At 40.8% G+C, this 27206-nt stretch overlaps 1 protein-coding gene across 4 annotated transcripts in view; it reads right to left on the minus strand.

The window, feature by feature from the left end:
- Positions 1–27206, minus strand: part of LOC132268309 (serine/threonine-protein phosphatase BSL3) — a 112007-nt gene that overhangs the window by 69540 nt on the left and 15261 nt on the right. For all 4 annotated transcript variants that reach the window (XR_009469277.1, XM_059769150.1, XM_059769149.1 and 1 more), the window contains one exon: positions 12475–12544. Coding sequence is in view for 3 of the 4 variants with exons in the window: in XM_059769150.1 (XP_059625133.1) it covers positions 12475–12544 (70 nt within the window). In the remaining variant the exon portion in view is untranslated. The remainder of the gene's footprint in view (positions 1–12474; positions 12545–27206) is intronic.

Here is a 27206-nt window from a genome sequence, read left to right on the forward strand (position 1 = left end):
AATAGGAGAGGCTTCGATGGCAAGGCGGCTCCTATTTGGGCGCTGAAATTATATATTCTTTTGGGTATATGGTAATAGTTGTTGTTTGGCTCACGAAAAATAAGGTTCCTTTCCAGGTGAATGGAAAGGAAGGAGTTGCGGGCGTGCCAGGAACTGCTATCGTTCCAAAGTGGAGCTCCAAACAATATTCCAATGGGAAGTTGCCGGGATCAGGCGATTGTATGAATGACTGGAATGACCACATTGAAAGGTTCTTTTTGCCTTGAAAAAGGACTTCGGGATTGTTCTAGCTAGTGGAAAGAAGGATGGTATTGAAAGTACAGGACTTGCAATTAGAAGAGCTATGAACTACTTGCTGGAAAGTAGGAAAAGAAAGTGCTGAACTTGTATTAGAAATGATTGAAATACATTACTGGAATGTAAGATACATGAAATGAAATTGATAAGCAAAGATGATGTATTGTTGTGTGTGTTGAACAGGATTTGTATTCTAGGCCTAAGTGCTCTATTTATAGAGCTCTTCTATGCAGCAGTTGAAGGTGGCAGTTCTAGCAGCTTCCACTTGGCTTGTCCATGGACTGCCAAGTGTCCCATGTCCTTGGCAGTTACTTCTGACTTGCACCCACCTTCTTCCATCTTCTTGCCCTTCTTGATTTCTTCTCAATCCACCACTTCAACCAAATCCCTTGAAGTCTTCACGATTCTGAGTGGTGGACGGTTTTGGTTCTGATTGAGGCTGAACATTCCAACTGCCCTTTCTATATGACTCCAAGTGTCCCACGTTGTGCTTCTTCTTCCTCAACGTGCATGGACTCTTCTTCTTTGTTTCAGCCACATCATGCCAGCATTCCAGCCATGTTGTCCATGATCCCAAGTAGTTATATGGAAAGATTTCAATCTTCATCTGATGTGCTGGCATACAGCCAAGTGTCCCACGTTGTTGATGGTTCCCTTCTTTACACAGAGTTCTCCTTCCACATAATTATGAATGATTATGCATATATGTGTCTGTTATAAGCATGTTCTCCTTGATTTTAGCAACTTCTTTTCTGAACTTTCCTTTTGGTACGCTTCTAGGGCATCCATGTTCCATGATTTCAGCGATTTCTCTTCTGAATGTATACATTACGTACATATATACATATGTATATATATACACATAGAATTATACACTTTCCTATTCTTAGAAGCTTTGTTTTGACTTGGCCTGGAGTTTTGATAACCTCAGATATAGTGGCTGAATGGCTTGTTTGGAATTCCCTATAAAATAGAAGAAAACTTAGCACCATATTCCAACCTTTTTTTGTTTACTAAGTCAACCCTCTTTGCGAAATCTTAGGGGTTGCCATATGGCAATTGTATACCATATAGACTCGAACTATTCTGAAACCACACGGCAGCATCTGAATGGCTCCTTTCCAAAACTTTGATCTCAAGAGTTTTAATAAAATATGGCAAGTTCCATGGAACTCACCAAATATTATTTTCTTATTGGCCTAGACAACATTATTTCCTTAATCTTATCCCACAAATTCCATGTGTCGATGGTTGAGTCGTTTCCATGTGTCATATGGTTGCATGTACAACAATATCTCCATGCAATCTTTTCTTTCTAGATCATTGGGAATTTGTGGAAATTGATCCAGTATGGCAAGTCTTATGAGGCTCACCATATTCTTGATTTAATAGAATCCATCTGGCGGAATATGATTAGCTTAATTGATCTTTGCCTTGGATTGCTACATTAAGTCACATATGTGTTTTAATGCTTCAATATGACCTTCCTTTCCAAGCTTGCCGGGATTGTGATCTAGTGTGGCAAGTTCCATTGGAACTCACCACATGCTTCCTTCTTATTGGTAGATAATCCCTCTCTTGAGTCTCTCTTGAGTCTATATGGCAATATGGTGTTAAGTCAACGTTGATGTCTCATGATGCCCATAATATAATTCCCTTTTCAAATAATTAGGCAATAATCCGGTAAGGCAAGTTCGCTAGAACTCACCACATGTCGTCTTTCCATTTGTCCAAAAATAATGGGATAAACGCTTGTAAACCAATGGGGGGAATTAGTAGATTTTGTGAATAGCTTGAAAGTTTAGCTGCTTCTTGGGCCTTTGTGCAGTTGTTCCGGGATTCGCTCCCCTCTTGAGCACTCTTTAATGAATTTACTTATATAAAAAATGGGACAGTGTTCATGACCAATACAACGCTACAATGTTTTTTTTCTTTTTTTTAGAGGAAACAACAGATTATATTAAAAATCCATAATCATGTACAAAGGTGGAATGAGAAAAAACCAGAAAGCAGCAGGACAAAAACAACTTGGGGATGCTTAATAAGGGGGATGGTGATTATAAGTACAACTCAAGATCAAGGGACAATACCCATTCATTGCCCAACATATAAATCCAATAAAAGAAACCGTGCATAGTTGCCAAGACATTTCTAATCAAGTGATTACACCAACAAGAAACCTTTCCAATTTTTTTTACCAAGCAATTCAACTTCAAGAGACAGCTAACAACCAAAGAGACTGGCTCTAAACAACCATCAAGCACACTCAAGGATCTTCGATCTTAATAGCAATTCATTTACTTAGCCAGCACCAAATATTTTAGCTTAATATTTTCCATGATCTTCAGGAATGCCACCCACTGTAATGCCAGATTACAGAGAACAACCATCAATCTTTAGTTGACTTCCCAAAGCTTTCCATAAAACCAGGGTTAAGCCTAAGAACTATAATACGAAGAAGCCAACTAATCTCTCATAAGAGGAACCTTAAGCTTCTACATAACCAAAAGCCACAAGGATGCCAACAATGTTGAATTATCTCACAAACTTCATATTCAAGTTCTAACCTTTTAAAATACATTACTGTTTGTGGTGTTGAATATAAACCTCATTATCTGAGAGCGAGAGCGAGAGAGAGAGAGAGAGAGAGAGAGAGCAAACCTTCCAGTGGTACGCAATATTGTCCTGTGATATGGAGGGAATTGCTAATAAATCCCAAAATCAACTTCTTATAATCATCGATTTAGCCCCTCGTAAATTTAAAAATGAAAAGAAATCCATCTAACTGACGTTGGTAGCATTACTTCGATGAATCAACTTAATTTAAATAAGTGTGTCATATAATAACATTAACCAAAATTTGGGAATTTTACCTGAGCTTGACTATGAACAAAAAAAAAGTAGAGTGCAAGAATCATGGAATGTGATTATGGCACACAGAAAAAAAAAATTCCCAAAGCCAAATGAGAATTTCCTTCAGCATGCATTCAGCTCAGCAATTCATTCCAATTAGTAGGGCATGCATACTAATCAAGGTTGTTAGGATCGGGATTTTACGTAGGATTCATGAGGGGTTCATAGGATCGGAATTGTAGGATCGGATCGAGAGTCATAAGATTCTATAAAATTATTAGAAAAGAACTCAAAACTTTCTAAATCAAATAATTTCGATTTAAGTAGAGAATAAGGCTAAATAAATAAATGAGATGCTCTAGCAAAATCAATTAACATTAAAAGATACTAAGACACATGATAAACACTTAAAATCAATTTCTTGATTTCAACAAAAACATCAGCCAATCAAGCAGAATCACAAAGAAATTAAAGCAAATCCTAAACGAATAGAAAAAGGGAATAGAGAAAGTAGAGAGAGAAAAGTACAATTTAGTTGCCTAATTGTCTTTAGTTGCTTAATTGTCTCAGTAATTTAGTTGAAAAGTTTACTTTTTGGTTTTTTTTTTTTTTTTAATTAAAAAAAAAAAAAAGGAATAAAAAAAATAGAGGAAATTAAGAAAGAAGAAAATATAAATTAAGAAGATTAAAACAAAATAAAGGAAAATTTTGAAATTTTCAACCATACCTTTGAAATTCAGAGTTCGTTTGTCTCTACATTTGGCGTTGGGTCTTTTTTTTTTTTTTAAATTGTTCAACATAATTAGGCTAAAGAGTTGGATTTTATATTTAAAATGATTAAATTTATTAGTCCAAAATGAATTGTAGGACCAAATAAATCCAAACAAAATAACACGATTTAGTAGACTCGGTAAGATCATGTGATCCTATGCGATTCTACGATGCTCCTTCTGATTTTACAAATCAATCTTCTACATCCAAACGAATTTTGGATCGGATCGGGGTCAGTTTGGCAATTTTAACAACTATGACACTAAATACCGCAAAGGTAATGCATCTCCTTCTTATAACAATTATAATTTTACTCCTTTTTGGTTTTTTTTTTTTTTTTTTTTTTTTTTTTTTTTTTTTTGGGTTGATAAATAAGACTATATTAGAAAGCATTCAAAAGGGGAACGCTTTGAATGCATCCCGGGCACTGTACAAGGAAGAAGCCAAAGAAAGGGTTTCCAAATGCACCACAAACACAAAAGGGAACTGCCCACCAAAAAGCACAAGCATGGGCTCCCACAAAACAGCCTCTACAAGAATCAATCAAACCCCTCGAAGTCCGAGATATAACCCAATGGACACCAAACAAACCAAAAATAAGCTCCAACAGTCGTGTGGCATAGGGCAATGTAAGAGAAGATGGTCCACCGACTCCCCATCCCTCTTACACATACAGCACCAATTTCTTCTCCTCTTTTTTTTTTTGGATAAGTAATAATCAATTAAAAAAGTGTTCAAAAGGAGAACGCGTCCCTTAAACAAAAGCGAAACCAGGATCTAAAGACCCAAAGAGTCCAAAAGATTAACTAAATCATCGGAATAGGAGCAAGAACTCCTCTTCACGTAATTGAAGATAGAGCGAATAATATGAAGCTTCAGCGTCGTCTTGGACGACTCCTTCCCATCAAACATTCTGATATTCCTCTCCTTCCAAATACACCACCAAACGTAATGTGGAACTGTCCTCCAATAGTCACGCACGCTGCTTCTCACGCGGCATCCCCTCCACGCGTTAATCACACATTAGAATATCGAGGCATTACCCAAAGCATACCAAATAAGCCAAAAATGAGATTCCAACAGTCGTACACCATGGGGCAATGCAGAAGGATAAGATCCACAGATTCACCATCTCGTTTGCTTAGGCAACACCAATTAACAACAGTATTGCCTCTCTTCCTCAAGTTGTCAAGCATCATAATCTTGCCCCATAAGGCAATCCATACAAAGAATGCCACTCTAAGAGGAGCCTTAGAGCGCCATATGGTCTTCCATTGAAAGTCAAGGTCAACAAAATTGGAGAGGCAAAGAAACATGGACCGGACATCGAATCTGCCATGGTTAGAGGGGACCACAGAAGATCATCACTACCTCTACCAACAGTCTCCTGCTGATACAGTATATTTAAAAGAAAGCAAACCTCGTCCATCTCCCAATCCTGAAAAGACGCCTAAAACACACGCCCACGTAATCCCACTGCTATCAAGCCAATAGCAGTCAGCTACGTAGGCTATGCTATACAATCTGGGAAAGGTGCAAGATAATGGCCTGTCACCACACCAAAAATCCTCCCAAAATCGAATACATCTGCCATCACGAACTTTGAATCTGATATGGGAAGAGAAAACATCCTAACCCTTCCGAATGAATTTCCACACGCCAACTCCTCCCGCAATAGAGATTGGACGAGTAGATCAGCCGCCACTCTCCTCCCCAAAACGACATGAAACAATCCTTCTCCAAGGCTATGTTACATGGACTCAGGTGCGAGTGTCGAACACGGGTATGTATCCATACGTCGAACATTTCAAATCTCTAAACAGAAGGACACATGGACACGGCTAAATATTCATTTTATTAATTATTTTATTTTATTTTCTATAGTAAAGTAATGTTTTTATCTAATTTAATGTTCAATATAGGCATTTAACTCATTTTAAAATAATAATATAATGAAATTGAATGATTAGATATGTTTTTTTAAGTACATGTCCAACCAAAAATGTCGGACACATATCCCATACCCATGTCAGAGGGATGTGTCCGACACGGGTACTTCACTACTTTTGAAGAGTCCATGTAACAGAGCTCTAAGGGCAATGCCTTTCCCTGCCGAATCTCCATAACCCTTTGCTCAAGAGAGCTTGCTTAAAGGGAACCACCGTCCGGATACCTAGACCACCCGACTTCATGGGCTTGCAAACTTGCTCCTACCTGACGAGATGATACTTGAACTCCTAGCCCCTTTCACCTTAGAGGAAATCCCTTTGGATCTTTTCAATCCTTTTGGCAACGGAGCATGGGATTTGGATAACAGATAGGAAATAAGTAGAAAGGCTCTCGAGAGAGCAACCTCCCCCCCCACCCCCCAAAAAGACAGATATTGCTTCTTCCACCCTGCCAATCTCTTCACGTACCTATCAATCACAGGATCCCAACTTCCCACCCTACTAGAAGAGACCCCTAAAGGCAAACCCAAATAAAGGATTGGGAAAGAGCTTATCCCACACCCAAGAACTGCGGCTAAGGAAGAAATATCCTGAACATCCCCAACCGGGACAAGCACGCTCTTGGCTACATTGACCTTCAGCCAAGAAACCGCCTGAAAACAAACCAGAATGCACATCAAATATCTGAGCTGAGACACGTCAGCATCACAAAAGACCAAGGTATCATCCGCGAACAGTGAATGAGATATCTCCATCTGATGAGCTAGATCTCTGCCCGCCCTAAAGCCCTTGATAAAACCGAGATTCTCTGCCCTCCTTATAAGTCTACTCAGACCCTCCATGACGATGAGAAAAAGGAAAGACAACAAAGGATCTCCTTATCTCAAACCCCGAGAATAGCCGAAGAAACTAGCAAGAGACCCATTCACTAGAACAGAGAACTTTATGAACGAGAGACGCGTCTCTATCCATTTCCTCCTTCTACTTCCAAACCCCCTTCTTTGAAGTAAGTACAACAGGAAATTCCAATTAACATGATCATAAGCTTTTTCAATGACAAGTTTGCATAAAACTCTAGGGACACCACTTCTTAACCTAGAATCCACGCATTCGCCTGCAATAAGAATTGAGTCTAGGATCTGCCGTCCTCCGACGAAAGCGTTCTGGGAATCCGAAATAATCCCATCCATAACATCCCTCATCCTAAGAGCAAGAACCTTGGCGATGAGCTTGTAAATGCAATCATTAGCATATATGATAGCCACGATTTATGGAATAACTTACCATATTAGCAAAGTTTTGATTATGCTATAGAATATACCATTTAATATGCTATAGAATACGTTGTGATTTGATTTAGATTTGATTTAGTTTCCTTTCTTATAATATGAGAATGTGCTCTTTATATCTATAAATACTAGAGCTGTGAATGAGTGATTTATCTCATTCAAGCCTTTACACAAGTCTCTCATTTCTCTTCTTTTTATATTTCTACTTGGTATCAGAACAAGGGTGGTCCGACTGGCTGCAATGAGGACATTGCGAATTCAGCACCACCCATTCGGAAGTGGTCTAAAGTGACATCACCATCCGGGAGGTGTCAGGTAGGCAGGGTGGTCCGACTTCAATGAGGGCATTACGAGTTTGGCACCACCTATTCAGAAATGGTCTGAGGAGACATAGTTATTTCTATTTATGATCTGAGGAGACATTGTTGATTCTTTCATCTACATTGTTTAAACATATGTATGAAGGGGAATGGTACATTGTTGATTCTTCCATCTACACATTTTAAACATGTGTATGAAGGGAAATGGTCTGAGGAGACATTGTTGGTTGTTTATGGTCTGAGGAGACATGATTGGTTGTTTATGGTATAAGGAGACATTTTTAATTGTTTATAAAATGAGGAGACATGATTGGTTATTTATGGTCTGAGGAGACATTGTTAATTGTTTATGGTCTGAGGAGACATTTTTTATTTCTTGATTGACACTTCATCTGAGAGAAAAACATCGCCAGTCAGATTTGCACTCCATTTGTCGCAAGCTCTCAACAGCTTGCAGACGTTCTTACAAAAGGCATCAGCAAGATTATGTTTGAGAATGCATTATCCAAGTTGGGCATTTCAGATATCCACGCACCAACTTAAGGGGGAGTGTAAGCATATATGATAGCCACGATTTATGGAATGACTTACCATATTAGTAGAGATTTGATTATGCTATAGAATATACCATAGAATATGCTGTGATTTGATTTAGTTTCCTTTCTTGTAATATGAGAATGTGCTCTTTATATCTATAAATACTAGAGCCGTGAATGAGTGATTTATCTAATTCAAGCCTTTACACAATTATCTCATTTCTCTTCTTTTTATATTTCTACTGCAACCCACTAAGCTAATTGGTCTAAAGTCTTTAATATAAAAAAGCGCCACCCTTCTTAGGGATGAGGGCAATGAAAGAGGCATTTAGCGACTTCTCAAAGACGCCATGAGAGTGAAACTGCTGGAAGGACCCATCACCTCGTTTCTCACCACCTCCCAGCTTTCCATCATAAACCGCATAGTAAACCCATAAGGCCCCCGAGCTTTGTCACCATTACAACTCGATAAAGCTTTTAGCACTTCCTCTTCGAGAAAAGGGATCTCAAGACCATCTCTATCCAACTCAGAAATAGCATAAAAATGAAGGCCCCCAAGCCTGTGTCTCCATCCTAACAACTCGGTGTATAGCTTCTGGTAAAAGGAGACGATCCCGTTGCGCACCTCTTCCTCCCTCCACAACTCCAGACCATCCACCCAGATTCACCCTATGTGATTGCTTCTTCTGTGGGCATTAGCAAGCCTATGGAAAAATTTCGTATTACGATCTCCCTCTTTGAGCCATAAGGCCCGAGACTTCTGGCGCCACGAGATCTCCTCCATACTAGCGATCTCAGCAAAAACCGCCTGGCAGGAAGCTCTCCTAGAGCGTAGAGACTCCACATCCCATCCCGCCTCTTCAAGACGATCAATCTTAGAAAAATCAGCAAGGATTCTATTCTTTCTCCATCCAAGATTCCCGAACACCTCGTTATTCCACCTCTTTAGCTCGATTTTAAGAGCCCTTAACTTCCTGGCTAACACAAAACTGGGAGAACCAGTAACCGTTGCCTCCTCCCACCAAGACCGGACTTTCCCTTGGAAGTCCTCCGCTCTTAGCCACATATTTTCGAATCAAAACGGGGAACACCGAGATCTCAGAACCCCACAGTCCATAACCAAAGGAACATGATCAGAGGTAACCCTTGTCAAAACTGCCTGAACAGCGTCCCGGAATTTCTTTTCTCACTCCCCAGAGATCAAGAACCTATCCAGCCTTGATAAGGTAACCGGGTCCCTACCATTAGACCAAGTAAAGGCTGCCCCTTCCATTGACAGATCAATGAGAGAATGGCCATCAATAAAATCAGAAAACTGAGTCATGTCCGAAGACCACCTTTCCCCTGTGGACCTCTCTAACAGAGACCTAACAGAATTAAATTCCCCACCCAGGCACCAAGGAAGAGACCACAGTCCCTATACATGACAAAGCTCCTCCCAAAAGAGAGGTCTATCACTGTCAACAACCGGTCCGTAGACCCCAGAGAAAACCCATCTGAAGTTGTCCTACGCCATCTTAAACACGCAGGATGCAAAGAACCTCCCCGTCCAAACGTCCATCCTTGACAACCATCTGCGATCCCACGTAACTAAAATTCAGCCAGAGGAACCTAAAGCATTAAGGCCTCCCATTCCACAAACCTTCCTCCCCAGAGACTCCTGACAACCCCATCAGTAATAGAGGCCATCTTAGTTTCTTGCAAACATACAACTTGGGCTCCCCACTTCCGTAAAGTTACCTTCACCACCCTCCTTTTGTCCGGGTCATTGAGACCACAAACATTCCATGTAATGATTCGTAACTTCATTAAGAACCAAATAAAATTATCACCCCTCCTCCCCTCCTTTCATTCCTACTTCTAGTCCTTCCCCTCTCCCTCACCGCCCCTCTTCCCTTCATAGTTGACATAAGAGATAAGATTCTTGACCTCCTGCTCCACTTTCCAAGACGATAAAGATCTCTTATTCATAGCCTCTTTCGTGCTTTGTTGCTCACTGCAACCTCTCTTACTTCCACAATTGCTTCAAGAATGAACAGTGCCTTATCACTATTGCCCTCTGATGAGACACCCCAGCAATTCATTAGTAGCCCCTATGTTTGCTACTACACATTCCTTGCCCAAATCAGCGACCGTTTCTGAGCAATCGGGTCGCATGACCGCCAGTGGTTCCACCATTTCCAGGTTGGAGTGGTCTGTCTCCAACCATGGGACTAACTCGTTAGAACAGACTTGTTGAATGGAAGCCAAATCTTCATTCTCCTCCCCTGCACTATCCTTTCCACTTACAGACAAATCCGTCTACAAATCCGTGTCTGTAACAGAGTCACCCATACCATGATCCAAGAAACTATGAGGAACATTCGCCTTTGACCATCTGAATGGCAAACAATTGAAGCCTTTCAGAGCAACATAGACTCGGAGCTCTTTAAGCAAAGCCGCAGCAGAGTCGTTGGTCAACTGAAGATGGAGATCACGTCCCACACAAACCGTAACCCCCTTACACGAATCCTTTACAATACAAGCATCTGGGTAGACCCACCATCTTGTATAGCACCCAGTGGGCCTATCTCCTCCACCGGCCTATCATCAACAAAAGCATTCAAATTTAGCATATTCTTATTATTATACTCACGTACCCATCCACGGTGGCCGACAACTGAACTGCAGAAAGCCCGAGAAATGTTTGGAAAAGATACACGCGTAAGCCTCCTATCTCTCCCTTCCCCAATCGTTGTTTGTGCCGTGAATCTAACGCGCCTCTGTCCTTAGGTGAAGACCTGTATCTGTAATTCCGATCTCGCAGTGGGAAGATGATAAATCCTTCTCCTCGCCTCCTCTTTCATACGTTGATCAATATGAATTTTCGGGAATATAGATGGTGAAGCTTCTTCCGTCAGAAAAACCTTAAAGGCCACCCGTTGGTCTACAATAAAAATAAACTCTAGTAATACCCCACCGACGGCTACGAGAATGACTACTCTGTGTCCTTCAAACCAAACATCTGCCTCCACATCTCTGAAACCGCCGCAAAGATCACTTATGGCTTCAAATAACTTGTGGCACCATAAATGTAAAGGGAGCCCATAGATCACCACTCTTCTTCTCCTATTCCTTAACTTCACTGCCGAACAACCGACTGCAAAATACCACACATCAATTGACAGGTAACTATCCCCCCCACTTCTTATACCTAGAAATCAAAACCCTTCGTGCCTCAGATTCCGATGGTAATCTAAACAAGAGAAGACCATCTGACAAAGGTGACACCCTCACCACACATGAGATCTTCCAAGTCCTCGATGCCCACTCCTTAATCATCTCTAAGCATCCCACATCATTATCGAACCGTCCGACAAAGCAAGATTTCAGTACTGCTTCACAAGACAACGTACTGTGATTATCGACCCTAAAAACATGGCCCTCTTTGGTAGGGAAGGAATCAATCTCACCAGTGGTCGTAAGGCATGGCAATTTCGCCGCCTCAAGAAAAGACATCTAGGGTTTCATACTTGAACCAAAAACTAATCTTGGGTTTTAGATTTTGATTGAGTTGTCTCCTTGGCACATAATATATTTTTTTCAAGGCAAGAAGGGTTAGGAAGTTAGAATATATTCTTCTCCTTCTCAGATTATCCATCATCAATATCTTGCCCCAAATTGTCGTCCAAACAAAGAACGCCACTCAAAGAGGAGCCTTCTAGCGTCAAACCATCTTCCAAGGGAAGTTAGACCCAGATAAACCGAAAAGGCAATAGAACAAAGAACCTCCCTCAAACCTCCCCTGAGAAGAAGGCACCCAAAACATGGATTAGAGCCTCTACCGTCTAGTTCTTGCCCATACAAAAGATCCAAGAGTCCATACACATCATCCACCTCCCCAATCTTGGAACTGTCGCCGAAATCAAACATCACGCACAAGAGGACCACCCATCTCTTTTAGAAGCCATTTCAATACCACTTGGTCTCGTCTCATATAGCTTGAAAGTGGGATCCAATCCTCCTAGAATAGATTAAGAGTATAGAATCTGAAAAAAAATTCTAAGGAAGGATGGTTGCTGGTCATTAATAGTCAATTATGCATTGTTGTACATCAAACTTTGATGCTCTCTCATTCTTAGTCCAAAATTTCCTCACTTTCCAAAAAAACCGAACTATGAAAAGGAAGATCTTGCAACAAGTACAAAAGCTGGCTTCACAAAAAAGAAAATTAAAAAAAAAAAAAACAAAACAAAACAAAATTAGAGGATAGCATATATAAAAAAGTAAATAATAATTCATCCATTGCCCTAACAAGGGAGAATTGTATGTAAATGAAAACAAGCTCGCTTTAGTTCATTGCTTAGAAGTCTCAAGCACTATGCACCAGAGTTCATGCAACATAGAATATTTTAATTTATCAAAATAAAATAAAATAAAAATTAATCAAAAAAAAAACATAGAATATATTTCAACTCACCACACTGTTAGCATCCCTCCCTCCACAAAGCAAAAGAAGACCATCAGAGCGTGCACTTGCAGTTGCATACCTACTCAAAGTGACAGGAGCAAATGAGATGCACTCAACTCAACTCATCAAAGTTTTTCCAGACTGTTTAACAATATGAGATATCAACTGAAAAATGTTTCTAATAAACTAAATATATATTAATGAGCAAGTTTTTGATAAATTTTATGATTGATGGAAATTAAATAAGCCCATTAAACAAAACTATGATAGCAACCTACATCAGCAATCTGAAAATGCAAAAAACAAAACTCAATGTTCTGTTTCTACAATTTCAGAATATCAAATTCAATTTAGTGCAACAAGTCATTTCAATTAGCCAGAAGAATAAAACTTAATGTTCTGTCTATAGAAGATCAGAATATCAAATTCAATTTAGTGAAACAAATCACTTCAATTATCCAGAAGAACCAAAACAGCTCACAAATAATTCTACACTGAATTGCAACAGTCCTGGAGATTGCATATGTTTTTACTAACATATAGACAACTCAAATGCAGAACAAGAATCTTGACTAGTTATGAACTTGGGATTTAAAACCACCGAAGATGATGAGTATTTTTTTTCTTTTCTTTTTTTTCTTTTTTAGAAGGTAAAGCAATTGACTCACACACTGCCTCCACTGAGGTTCAAACCCATGACCTCCCTTTCGGAAGTATGGTTCCGGTACCGCCAGGCCCATTGGTAAGATGATGTGTATGTTACTTAAATATAAACAAGGGTTTACACCATCTAAAAACAATTAATATTTATATGCATATAAAGATGTCGTAAAATGTCAAAGAAGTAACAGCAGCAATTGACAATTGGTTTATGCTCATCGAGCATCCCTTTTTATTTTGGTGCCAATGCAAAATAATATCGTAGTGTCTTTTTCCTTTTTATTCAGTTCATACAATAGCGATGTAGTACATGAATGGGCAGACATGAACAGTGCATGAACAGTGTTCGGGAATAATGTTTTCTAGTTCCAATTTTCTATTTTAGGAAAGTTTTCATTGTTTAATTTCCTAATAGTTTAGTGTATGTTTTAGGAAAGTCTTCATTGTTTTAATTTCCTTAATAGCTTTGTGTTTGTTTTGGGAAAGTTTCCATTGTTTTAATTTCCTATACAGTTGACGATTTGCTTAGGCCTATATATACATGGCTATTGTAATAGTTTAGGAATCAATTCTCTTTTATTAATATCAGAATGAGTTTTTCTCAATCTCTTCTCGTGGATGCGAGTGTTTAAAGAATACGTTGCTATTCTTAATTATTTTGCTTGCTTTCATTGATCCGCTGCGTCAAGCTGGTATCAAAGCCATTCTCCATGGACGGTGATCTGGGAGAACGTGCGGCGACTGTGGGAGAATGTCAACAATTGCGTCAGGAACTCAAACAGGAGATTCAGATGGCAGTTGATTGTCTAATTGAAGCCATGAATCGTGTGCAGGTTCGTAATAGGCATGATCAGAACCACAATGATGATGTGAATCAACCATGACAAAAGGCTGGAAATTAGCGTGGTCATCTTCAATGTGCTAATAATCAGCACCAATTTCAAAAGGATGTCTGGTCTAATTCGAGCAATGATCAGATTGAAGGTATTGAAGGTATTGTTGTAACACATGGAGATCACAAGGTCAAAGCAAATCATTGAGATTTCTGAATGAAAATTGACCTTCCGTCGTTTAATGGTCAACTTGATATTGAAGATGTCTTGAACTAGCTTGAAGAAGTTGAAGACTTTTTCGACTATTTTCATATACCTGAGAACAAGCAAGTTCCGCTTGTAGCCTTTAAATTTAAAGGATCGGTTCTAGCTTGATGGAAACAAACAAAACTGTAGGAGGCAAGGAAAACAACCTGTACAAATGGTCAAAGATGAAAAGGTTGTTGATTGCTAGATTTTCACCACCAAGTTATCAGCAGATGATTTATTACCAATATCAAAGTTGCAGGAACGAGAGACAGTTTGTCAAGGAGTATATGAAAGAGAATAGTGGCAACTTTGAAGAAACAACTAATGATTCTCAAACAATTGATTGTAAGCAAAATTACGTTGTTTCGCCTCTTGTAGATGAAAAGGATGATGAAGTTGCCCATGTTCTTGAAGTAGATTTAACTTCTAATAATATAATTTTAGAGACCCACTCTGAGGACATAAAAAATGGCTTGAGAGAAGTAGACTTGGAGAATTACGGTGAAAAGGATGATGACAATATTAAGAAGTCCAGTGAGGGGCTTGGGGATACTTACTGTCCAATTAATAATATGGACCCAGTTTTCAAGGGTACTGACTCAGAACAGCTTGAAAGTGGTGGTGTCTGTTTGATGGGGTTGGGAGATTTAATTGAAGTAGGAGAGTTTGAGCCGGATGTCCAGGAGCAATCAGACCCTACAATGAGAGTCCATGTGTTTTTCTGATATGAATCCTGATTTTGGTCAGTATGATTCCTTGAAAAAAAAAAAAGTCCAAATTGCACCCAAAAAAAAACTATTCACCGACAGCTACAATGGAATCAAGATCAAAGGCAACGAATTTCCTTTTGTTGAAGTCAACAACGTCCAGTATTTGAAGAATATAGGTGAAGATGAAGATGGATCGAAAGAGCATGCGGACTTGACAAAGCATGACATCTCAAATAAATACCTCATAAAGCAGGAGTACAGTGTTGTGTTTCAAGAGATTTTGCTGACAGGGATGCAGAATTTACACAAATCTGTACGCACTCTTTTAAAGCTGGTAAGTGGATTCTCTAATCATCCTACATATGGTACCTTCCACAATCCTCTTGTGTTTTCGGTTGAGAATTTCCAAGATTATAAATATGTGGTTACTCAAGTTTGCATAGAGGGAGAAGCATATATTGCTCAATTTGAAGTTGGTTTTGGTTCAGTGAATCATGGGATACCAAAAGATTCGTGTTGACTATTCAGCTAAAAGGAAAGGTTGGTTACTTCTAGAAACCTTACATTGGGCTTGGTATTATGGTATCATAAATGGAAGGAAAAGGAATCAGTTGTCCAAGGGCAGCCTAATTTTTTCAAGAAAATACAACCTCGGAAGATGAAACTGGAGGCTGTTGCAAATTTCATCTTTCTAATTTGCATTGCCAGTATGAACAGTGTTCGGGAATAGTGTTTTCTAGTTTCTATTTTCTGTTTTAGGAAAGTTTTCATTGTTTAATTTCCTAATAGTTTAGTGTTTGTTTTAGGAAAGTTTTCATTGTTTTAATTTCTTTAATAGCTTTGTGTTTGTTTTGGGAAAGTTTCCATTGTTTTAATTTCCCATATAGTTTAGGATTTGCTTAGGCCTATAAATACATGTTATTGTACTAGTTTAGGAATCAATTATCTCTTTTATTAATATCAGAAAACTGAGTGCTTTTCTCAATCTATTCTCGTGGATTCCAGTGTTTAAAGAATACGTTGCTATTCTTAATTATTTTGCTTGCTTTCGTTGATCCACTGCGCCAAATAGTACTTTCTCCTATTCACCAAAATTGCAATTTATCAGCGTCAACTTCTATCTATCATAAATCAACTCTGAGAAGAGTGTTATCAAACTGAGGATTGACAAATTTATAGACGGATACCAGTATAATAGGAAAGTAGGGTTGCAAGAACCACAGAGACCTATTGTCAGGAGCATCACTTGTTCTCTTTCGAGATGCTTATATAGAAAACACATAAAGGACAGAATATCACCGAGTGATCAATCAACTGCCGATGTGCTATTTACATCACACAAAATAGAGATGACAATCAACCCAGAAAAAGTGGATAATCCACTCCGATCTACCATTCTACCCTATGATGTAGCCTGGGTAGGCCGACCCAAGCCTAACCAGGTCTCTAGATGGGTTTGGGCAGTTGTATATTTCTTGTTAAGTTGGGCCTGGGCTAAAAAAATTCAACTGAACCTTGATTCATGTTGGGTTTGGACAGAGGTCAGGCAACCCAAGCCTAGCCCAAACCCAACCTATTACCATTACTAATATTTACAATATTATTAACATGAGACTAACCCAAGCCTAACCCAATAAACTAGAACTTACCAAACCAACCCGAGCTTAACATGAGTTCAAAAAAATAATAAAAAATAAATAAAAATACTCGCATGGATTGGGTTTGAGTTTGTTACCTTAGAGGTCAATTCAGGAGCTTGGGTTGGGGTCAGGTTGACCCCCCAATCCGCCCAAGCCACCGGAGTTGAACCCTTATTCTGCCCCTAAGGCCCAGTTTGGTTGGAGAGAAACGAAAGGAAAAGAAAAGAAAGGTAATGGAGGGAAATGGTATATTGTGTTTGGTATAAAATTTTGAAAGGAAACAGAGAAGTTTAGAGGGATACAAATTATGCCATCTTCCAAAAAATGGGAGGAAATGGAAGGATAGAGTTGCGAAATTCAATGAAACCTTTTGGGAGGATGTTTGACGTGGGGATCACTCTCTCGCTCTCACCTTCCCCCGTCTCTTCATGATTACCATGGATAGACAAGTCATGGTGGTGCTATCGCCTTGATAGTGGAAGAACGTCTTGGGATGTTCGTTTTAGGTGGCACCTTCAGAACTGGAAGATTGAGGACGCCTGTGGTTCGTTGGACTTGTTGTATCGTCAGGAGATCATGGGTGGAGTTTTTGATTCTTGGAGTTGGGTCCCTTCATCTCAGGGGCATTTCTCTGTTCGGACTTTCTTTAGCTGTCTGAATGAGATGCCAAGGGCTGTGTTTCCATGGAAGGCAACTTGGCGATCCAAAGCCCCTTTAAAGGTGGCTTTCTTTGCATGGACCGCTATCTTGGGAAAGATCTTGACTCAGGATAATTTGAAGAGAAGAAATCAAATTGTAGTCAACTGTTGCTGCATGTGCCTTAGAGGTGAGGAGACGGTTGATCACCTCCTTTTACATTGTCATGTGGCCAGGGATTGTTGGGACTTGATCAGATTATTTGGGTTCAATGGGCTATGCCCAGGTCTTCCAGGGGTTTTATCGAGGCTTGGAGAGGGTGTATAGCGGGGGCCCAAGTCTAGGACATTTGGAGGTCTACGCCTTTGTGCATTTGGTGGTGTTTATGGCTTGAAAGAAATAGGAGATCCTTTGAAGGAAAGGAAACTCCTATTCGCGTGCTGAAATTCTCCATTATTACCACTCTTTTTTGTTAGGTTGAGGAAGAAATTATAGATCTTTTGAGGACTTTAGTTATTTGCTTATTCTGTGTGTCTTATTTAATTTTTATGTTTTATGTTATTTGGTAGATGATAGTTATAGTCCTGGTCTTTTTAAATAGTCATGTGACTGTGACGTGAGTTTTTAAGTACTTTGGAGAGTTGGGATTTAAAGGTTATTGAAGTAATCAAGGGCTAGGATGCTAGGTGTTACAAGGAGTATTTATCCCACATCGGATCAGGATGGGAATTGGAATGTGTATAAATGGGTGGGTATGCAGCACTACTCAACAGCTTAAGCTTTTGGGTAAATGCGCATGCGCCCACCCGTTACAATTGGTATCAGAGCAAGATCCAATCGTTGAACCGGTGTCACACCAAGCGCCCAGCTAAAAGGCGTCCGAGTGAGCCACCTGGGTAGGCAAGGTGGCCCGACCGCAACGAGGCTACCAAATTTACCACATTATTGGATGAGTCCCAACGAGAGTCCGATCTTTTTTATAAGTAATAATTAAATAAAAAGGCCTTCAAGAGGGGAACGTGTCCCTTATACAAAAAAGCAAATGGAAGAGTTGCTACAAAAAGGGTTAATTCGAGAGAGCATGAGCCCATGTACTGTTCCGGCCCTGCTAGTACTGAAGAAAGATGGCAGTTGGAGAATGTGCGTTGATAGTCGCGCAATTAACAGAATCACTGTCAAGTACAAATTTCCCATTCCACGGTTGGATGATATGCTGGATATGTTGGCAGGATCGAAAGTCTTCACCAAAGTCGACCTAAAGAGCGAATACCATCATATCAGAATCCGCCCTGGGGATAAGTGGAAAACGGCGTTCAAAACAAAGGAAGAACTATACGAGTGGTTAGTCATGCCATTTGGTTCATCCAAAACGCCGAGAACTTTAATGCGGCTGATGAATCTGGTACTCAAACCATTTATTGGTTGATTTGTAGTTGTTTATTTCAACGATATTCAAGTTTATAGTCGAACAGAGGCAAAACACCTTTTGCACTTGAGAGAGGTACTAACAGCTTTGCAGAAGAATAAGTTGTTCATTAATCTGAAAAAGTGTAGCTTTGTGACCCCAAGCCTAGCATTCCTTGGCTATGTGGTTTGTAGTGATGGCATTCGGGTAGATGAAGAGAAAGTGAGAGCCATTCGAGAGTGGCCTACGCCAAAGAATGTGGGAGAAGTACGCAGTTTCCACGGCTTAGCCACGTTCTACAGAAGGTTCATCAAGAACTTCAGTAGTATTGTGCCTCCCATCACAGAGTGCATGAAGAAAGGAAAATCCCAATGGGGAGAGGAAGCTGAGATGAGTTTTGCCTTGATCCATCAACAGCCCCAATCTTAGTCCTTCCAGATTATGAGAAGCTAGGTGGATTGTGATGCCTCAATAGTGGGAATCGGTGCAGTTCTATCACAAGAAGGGAGGCCAGTAGTGTTTTACAGTGAGAAGCTGAGTGAAGCATGCAAAAAGTGGACTACCTATGAGTTGGAATTCTATGCGGTGGTGCAAGCTTTGCATACGTGGAAGCATTATTTATTGTTTACAGATCACCAGGCAATGAAGTCCATTAACAATCAAAACAGTGTTAATCGGATAGACGCGCGATGATATCTAACGATTCACCTTCTCACTAAAACACAAGTTAGACTAATAGAACAAAGTTGCAGATTCACTAAGTCGGAGAGCAGCTTTCTTAGTGACTATAAGGGTTAAAATCACAAGGTTTGAGTGCCTGAAAGAGTTATATGAGGCCGACGAAGATTTTGGCCAAGCCTGGGCAGCGTGTAAAACAAGCCAATCCTTTAAAGGGTCACACATGCAGGAAGGATTTCTCTTTAATGGAAATCAGTTGTGTATCCCGCGAAGCTCTTTGCGGAAGCAAGTGGTTCGTGAATTACATAGAGGATTAGGAGGACATTTGGGGCGTGACAAGACGCGAGAGCTGGTGGAAGAACGATATTATTGGCCGAAACTCAAGCATGACGTGGAAAACCATGTGCGGCTGTGCTAAATATGTCAAGCTAACATAAGTCAATCTCATAATATTGGCCTTTACACGCCGTTGCCTATTCCAGATGATCTATGGGAGGATTTATCCATGGATTTTGTTCTAGGGTTGCCGAGGACGCTGCGAGGAGCATACTCTGTTTTTGTGGTAGTCGATCGATTTTCCAAGATGGCCCATAAGACAAACGACGCAGTCCAAATGGCCAATCTATTCTTTAAGGAGGCGGTTCGTTTACATAGGGTGCCACAGTCCATTACCTCAAATCGTGACACCAAGTTTTTGTCTCACTTATGGCGGACTTTATGGAAGAGATTCGATACCTTTCTTAATTTCAGTAGCACCAATCACCCTAGACTGATGGCCAAACAAAGGTGGTGAATAGGACCCTTGGAAATCTAATTCGCTGTATTTCAAGAGAGAAACCAAAACAATTGGATTTTGCTCTTGCCTAGGCAGAATTTATTTACAATTGCATGGTTAACAGGTCCACTGGAAAATCCCCATTTGCAGTAGTGTATTGTTGTCCTCCAAAGGTTGCTTTGGATTTGGTATCCTTACTAAAGTTGCCTTGTTGTGGAGAAAATGGCTGAGCACATTAAGACCATTCAGGAGAGTATCACGAAACATCTAGAGGAAACTTACGCCAAATACAAGGCTGTAGCTGACAAGAGACAAAGGAAAAGAGAATTTGAAGAAGGGGACCTGGTTATGGTGTATCTAAGAAAAGAGAGGCTTCCAGTGGGAACATACAACAAGCTAAAGGCCAATAAATATGGTCCGTACCAGATTCTAAAGAAAATCAATGACAATGCCTATGTGATTGATTTACTTGCTGACATGGCCATTTCTTCTACCTTCAATGTGGCTGACATACATGAATGTTAACCTCATAGAAAACCAGTGTTTCATCCGCAAAAAGCAGGTGAGAGATCTCCATCTGTTAAACTGAATCTGGACCGATCCTGAAACCCCTGATAAATCTCAAATCCATAGCCCTTTTCATCAACCCACTAAAAGCCTCCATAACAATAATGAACAGGAAGGGGGAGCGTGGATCCCTTTGCCTCGAACCACAAGAACTGTCAAAAAAACCCGAATGGAGACCCATTCACCAACACAGAAAATCTGACTGAGGAAACGCACACGTCGATCCATCTCCTCCATCTCTCTCCGAAACCCATCCTCTCCAATAAATAATACAAAAAATTCCAGCAAACATGATCATAGGCTTTCTCAATATCAAGCTTACACAAAACTCCAGGAACACCGCTACTGAGCCTATAATCCACACATTCACTGGCAATGAGAACGAAATCCAGGATCTGTCTGCCCAATGAACGCATTTTGAGATTCAGAGATGACTTCGTCCAGAACCTCCCCCAATCTTAATGCAAGGACTTTAGTGATAAGCTTATAGATACACCTAATTAGACTTATTGGTCTAAAATCCTTAATCTCAGAAGCACCATCCTTTTTAGGAATTAGAGTAATAAAAGATGCACTCAACGACTTTTCGAACCTCCCATTATAATGGAACTCGTGAAAAGTGCCCATAACCTCCTGTCTCACCACCTCCCAGCTCTCCAATAAAAACGTTATTGTGAAACCATCCGAACCTGAAGCTGTCACCATTACAACTCTTCAAAGCCTTCAAAACCTCCTCCTCTGTAAAAGGACTCTCTAACCCATCCCTATCCACAGCTGATATAAAGTCAAAATGAAGGCCATCGAGCCGTGACCTTCAACGTAAAGGCTCAGAGTAGAGCCTCTGGTAGAAAGAAACGAACCCCCTACGCACCTTCTCCTCCATACTCAACACCGTTCCGTCCACACAAATCCGCCCAAAACTTCTTTGATATCGAACCAGCACCCTTCTTCTTGTTCACACTCACCTTTGCCCGATGCTCCTTCTCCAATCGCGACCAATACCTCAAGTCCGACTTCTGCTATGCCGAATCATGGATAAGGCCTTAAGAAACCTTACTGGGCACCTTAACAGAAGTTGGGCTGGGCTGCAATCCATTGATAGAAACAGTTATTGTTTGCCCCTAACTTACCACCCTATCTCTTGTGTGTTTGTGTTTAGACTTAGCTTGTGCAGGCCCAAGATAAGAAGTTGGCCCAAATAACTTAGGCCTATCACAACCAACCCAACTTTCTGAAGCTCTGTCAACCCACGATCCATTCTGCACAGGCCCACGCTATCTAGGCCCAACCTCACCAGGCCCATCAGATGCAGAACTCAAATATCCCCTTCTCTCATGTGCCCCTTCACTTGTAGAAGTTGATGTCATCCACTTGCAACGGGAGGCTGACCACCAACCACGTGTCCCGCTAACGTCTCTCCCAATCCCACTCGCCTTTGGTGCGTTCAACTTCACGCGTCCCTGTCCTTGAGTCCGACGATCCTGTAAATCCGTTTTCTGAAACTCCGGCACACTCCCAGACCTAGTCCCAGGCCTGCGAGACGGTCGTTTCCTTCTTTCTGACACCACAGGTGGCCTCAAACCTTCACTTCCGACACAAGACTTGGAAAACGACAAAAGGGAAGGAGCGGTTTCTTTTGTTAATGAAATTCTGAAGGCCCACCACCTGTCCCCCACAATGATGGACTCCGGGATCTCGCGGCCTTCAACCACAGTATTAACAATCCTCTCTGTGTCGCTCATTTTATATGCCTCAACATCCTAAAATCCTCCACATAAATCCCCAATTACAACAAACAACTTCTGACACCATAAATGCAGAGGAAGACCTTACACGATGACTCGTCGGTGATTAGTCTTCTTTCTCAACCCAAAACACCCAACCCTGTAACACAATAGGTCGATGAATAGTCGCGCGTCACCCCATGTTTTCTTTCCCCTACCTAATACCTTCGGTGCCTCCTTAATCGACGGGAATCGGAACAGCAGAAGCCCATCAGCCAGAGAAGAAACCCTAACCCCACACAAGATCCTCCGTGTCTTCGTAGCCCACTCTTCAATCTCCTCCAAAGACCCCACATCACTGTCAAATCTCCTAACAAGGCAAGACTTAAGCATCAATTCGCGAGTGGAAGTGCTATGATTGTCCACGCTAAAGACATTCCCTCTGAATGAAGATACACACTCCACGTCTCCTTGTAGATCCAGACAAGGGAGGCTTGCAACCTCCAAAAACGACAACTTTCGGCCATTGAGGGCTCTCATGAAAGCAGCCAAATCAGAACAAGGAAACAAGAAACGAAAAAGCCATTGAAATGCAAAACACGAGAGAGGAAAGAGGAGCGCAAAGAAAAATAACAGAGGATTTCACCGGAGTTTATGACTCCGGTGACTGGTCGGAGTAGTGGACTCAGGCCGCATCTATGTTACGACATACTTTACAATAGAAGATATTATTCTCTATTGCAAGATTTAAGGAGGATTCAAAAAATAAATAAGAAGATTTGGTGTAGTTGCCAACAATTGAAGATATTATTCTCCATTGCAAAATTTAAGGAGGATTCTGCTCCACCAAATCTCAGATTTCCCCTTTAATATTATTTCACGCATGCTTTGCTTTATTTTTTGACTTGCCTATATAAAGGCAAGAGATGTAAGTCTGCAGACATCATCATTATCAATATAATTTCAGTTTCACTCTTGTGAGTCTGTTCTTTGTGAATCCAAGGGTTTAACCCTATTCTTTATCGTTTCCACTACATTAAGAGATCGACTGAGCTATGGCGTATGATTGAAGATCCGTCTAGAGCGGTGCAAGCTTTTCAATGACAGGAACATGTGGAAGCCCGTATGGATATTCCGAAAGGCAACCGCAGCCCCTTGGATGTATCGGAAGGTAGTCTTAATGATGAATATTTTGAGGAATAAGAGGAAAACCCCTTTCATGATGCTAGAAATCGAGAAAATCTGGCTCACAGTGGATTGGAAGAGCGGTTGATTTGTGCGTTGGATATGAATGGTGGAGGAATTAAAATTGAAAGATGCACTCTGAATATTATTTAGATTAGGAGGCAAGCTTGGAGAGTTACTTTGAGTGGATGCCTGAGGCAGAAGATAGAAAGGTGTTGTTTGTAAAGCTCAAGTTGAAGAGTAACACAGTTCAATGGTGGAAGAGAGTTGAAGAACAGCGTGCTCGGCAAGGGAAGCGAAAAATCAACACATGGGAACATATGAAATCAAAATTACGAAAGCAATTTCTGCCTGCTGATTATTCAATGGAATTATATGAAAGGTTTCATAGTTTCAAGCAACAAGACATGTCCATTGAAGAATATACATCTGAGTTTAATAATCTCTTTTTCTTCTTTGATAAATAAAGAGTATATTAGAGAGGTTCAAACGGGGAACGCATCCCGAAAGCTGTATAAAGAAAGGTCCTAGGGAACAAGGAACCCAAAAAATCCATGATTTCATCTAAAGATGTACAATTTATCCCCATCACCTAACTAAAAATAGAACTAATAATGGTAAATTTCAGCACCCCAATGGAAGATTCTTCCCCCTCAAAAGATCTTCTATTCCGCTCCTTCCAAATACACCACCAAACACATAGGGGAGACACCGACCAAAAGTCCCAAGCGTGGGGGCCCATACTGAAGCCTCTCCAACCGTCAATCAAATCCTCGAGGACCTTGTCATGACCCACTGAATGCCGAACAAACCAAAAATAAGACTCCAGCAGGCATAAGCCACAGGACAATGCAGAAGAATGTGATCCATGGACTCTCCATCATTCTTACACAGACAACACCAGTTGAGTGTGATATGTCTTCTCTTTCTCAAATTGTCCAAGGTCAAAATCTTTCCCCAAACTGCAGACCAGGCAAAGAACACGACTCTGAGAGGAGCTTTTGAACACCACACCGTCTTCCACGGGAAAATTCCATGAAATCCAACGAGGCAGAAAAATAAAGAATGGACCTCAAAACTCCTCTGAGGAGACGGCACCCAAATCAAAGAATCAGACCCTCTACCATCCACCTCATATCCATACAACAATTCCAGCAGGCCAAAAACATCATCAAGTTCCCAATCCTGAAAGGAACGTCGAAAACGCACATCCCATGTAAGCCTACCGCTATCAAGCTGATAACAATCTGCTACCATAGCATGTCTATCCATAACTATCCAGACAAGTCTTGGGACCAAACAAGACAACGGGCGATCGCCACACCAAGAATCCTCCTAGAACCGGACATCCTTGTCCTCCCAAACTTCGAAGACCATCCCCCTCTCTCCTCCCCAAAGCGGCACGAAATAACACCCCTCCATAAACGATGCCTTTCGCTACCAAATCTCCACAACCACCTACCAAGGAGCGCCCTGTTGAAAGGGACCAACCTCCTAATAATCTCTTGATTCGAGTTGGTTTAAACGAGAGTAACGAACAATTGACATCTCGTTCTCTCTGTGGTTTGCATCAGTCCATTAGAGATGAGATGGGGCTGGTCCGTTTGTTCAACCTAGAAGATGCTCGACTATATGCCTTAATGGTGGAAAAAAGAGTGCTGCATCGTGGCGGCGGAAGAGTTGTTTCCGGTCGCCCAGGTGCTGTTCGGCAAAGGAATAGAGCTGTTGTTTGAGGTGCTCGAAGTGCTCAGGGTGCTCACCCAAGTGCCCAAACATGTGGTAGGAACATTTGGGGTGCTGATAAGAGTGAAAAGGGGAAGGAAATAGTAAGATTTGGACCACAAAACAGTGCTGGTGTAAGCAATTCAAAGGGTGGCAGCACTTCACAAGTTCGTTGTTTCACTTGTGGAGAGAAGGGGCACACGTCTTATGCTTGTCCACAACAAAGGGTGAACTTAGCAGAGTTTGAAGATAAAGAAATAGAATTACATGAACCAGTATTTGATGAGTATGATGACGGAGAGGAAGTTATTGATCTTTTTTCTTTTTTTTTTTTTTTTTTGACTAGTGTTATTGATCTTTTCCCAGTAGAAGGAGAGTCTTTGGTGGTGAGACAAGTGATGTCAACACCCAAAGTCGAGGAAGAAGACTGGAGACGACACAATATATTCCGGGCACAAGTCCTTTGTGGTGGAAAGGTGTGTAACATAATTCTTGATGGAGGAACTAGTGAAAACATTATTTCACAGGAGGTGATAGAAAAGCTCAAGTTACAAACTGAGAAGCATCCAAATCCCTACAAGGTTGCATGGTTCCGAAAGGGAAGTGCCGGTCACTTCACAGTGTTTGGTTAAATTCACTATGAGCAATACGGTTAACGATGAAGCTTAGTGTGATATTGTTCTTATGGATGCCTGTCATATCTTATTAGGAAGGCCATGGTTGTTTGACAAAGACATGATCCATCATACAAGAGCCAATACCTACTCGTTTAATAAGGATGGGAAAAAGTTGACTTTGCAGCCAATTAAAGAAGAAATCACCGGCACTCCTATGGCTGCCAGAGTTAATGGGTTTTTGACAGCCCACAAGTTTGAACTCGAGAGCAAGGAGATGGGAGTTATGTAAGCTCTTGTTGCAAAGAAAGAACAAGAGGACCGGCCTTTAAAATTTGATGAGTATCCAATTGAAATTCAACATATACTGATGGAGTTCCAAGAGCTGATTGGTGATGATTTACCACAAGGTTTGACACCAATGAGGAGTATTCATCATGCTATTGATTGGTGCCTGGAGCAGCCTTACCAAACCTTCCTTATAGAATGCCACCCACACAACGAACTTCAAAGGCAAGTGGAAGACTTGATTGTCAAGGGTTTTGTGCGTGAGAGCAAGTGTCATTGCGCTGTTCCAGCATTGCTAACACCAAAAAGAGATGGATCATGAAGGATGTGTGTGGACAGCCGTGCCATCAACAGAATTACAGTAAAATACCGGTTTCCCATCCCTCAATTAGAGGATATGCTTGATATGTTAGTGGGGTTCTAGGTGTTCTCCAAAATAGACTTAAGAAGCGGGCATCATCACATTCGGATGAGGAGTGGTGATGGATAGAAGACAGCCTTCTAAACTCCAAATGGACTTTACAAATGGTTAGTGATGCCATTCAGACTATCCAATGCTCCTAGCACATTTATACGAGTTAGAACCAAGGTACTCAAACCTTTCTCGGGCTCATTTTTGGTTGTTTATTTTGATGATATATTAATATATAGTCATACAAGTAAAGAGCATTTAGTCCATTTGCAGCATTTAGTCAATTTGCACCAAGTCATGGAGGTTCTCCGTAAGGAGAAGTTGTAAGAGGTGTTCTTTTCTGTGCGACAAAGTTGCGTTTCTTGGCTTTATTGTTTCAGTTGATGGTATGCAAGCTGATCCTGAGAAAGAAAGAGCTATTAAGGAGTGGCCAGTACCACAATCTGTGGGTGGTGTTCGCAGTTTCCATGGATTGGTTTCATTCTACAGGAGGTTCATTCACAGTTTCAGCTCCATTATGAGTCGATCACTGAATGCTTGAAAGCTAATGTTTCTGAGTGGTCAAAATCAGCACAAAGCGCCTTTGAACAAATAAAAAGATTGATGACAGAAGCTCCGGTACTCACGTTAACAGATTTTGAGA

Source organism: Cornus florida, unplaced genomic scaffold (assembly GCF_030987335.1).
Source record: "Cornus florida cultivar Cherokee Brave unplaced genomic scaffold, ASM3098733v1 CherokeeBrave_3.0.0_Hap2_Chr08, whole genome shotgun sequence".
NCBI lineage: Eukaryota > Viridiplantae > Streptophyta > Magnoliopsida > Cornales > Cornaceae > Cornus > Cornus florida.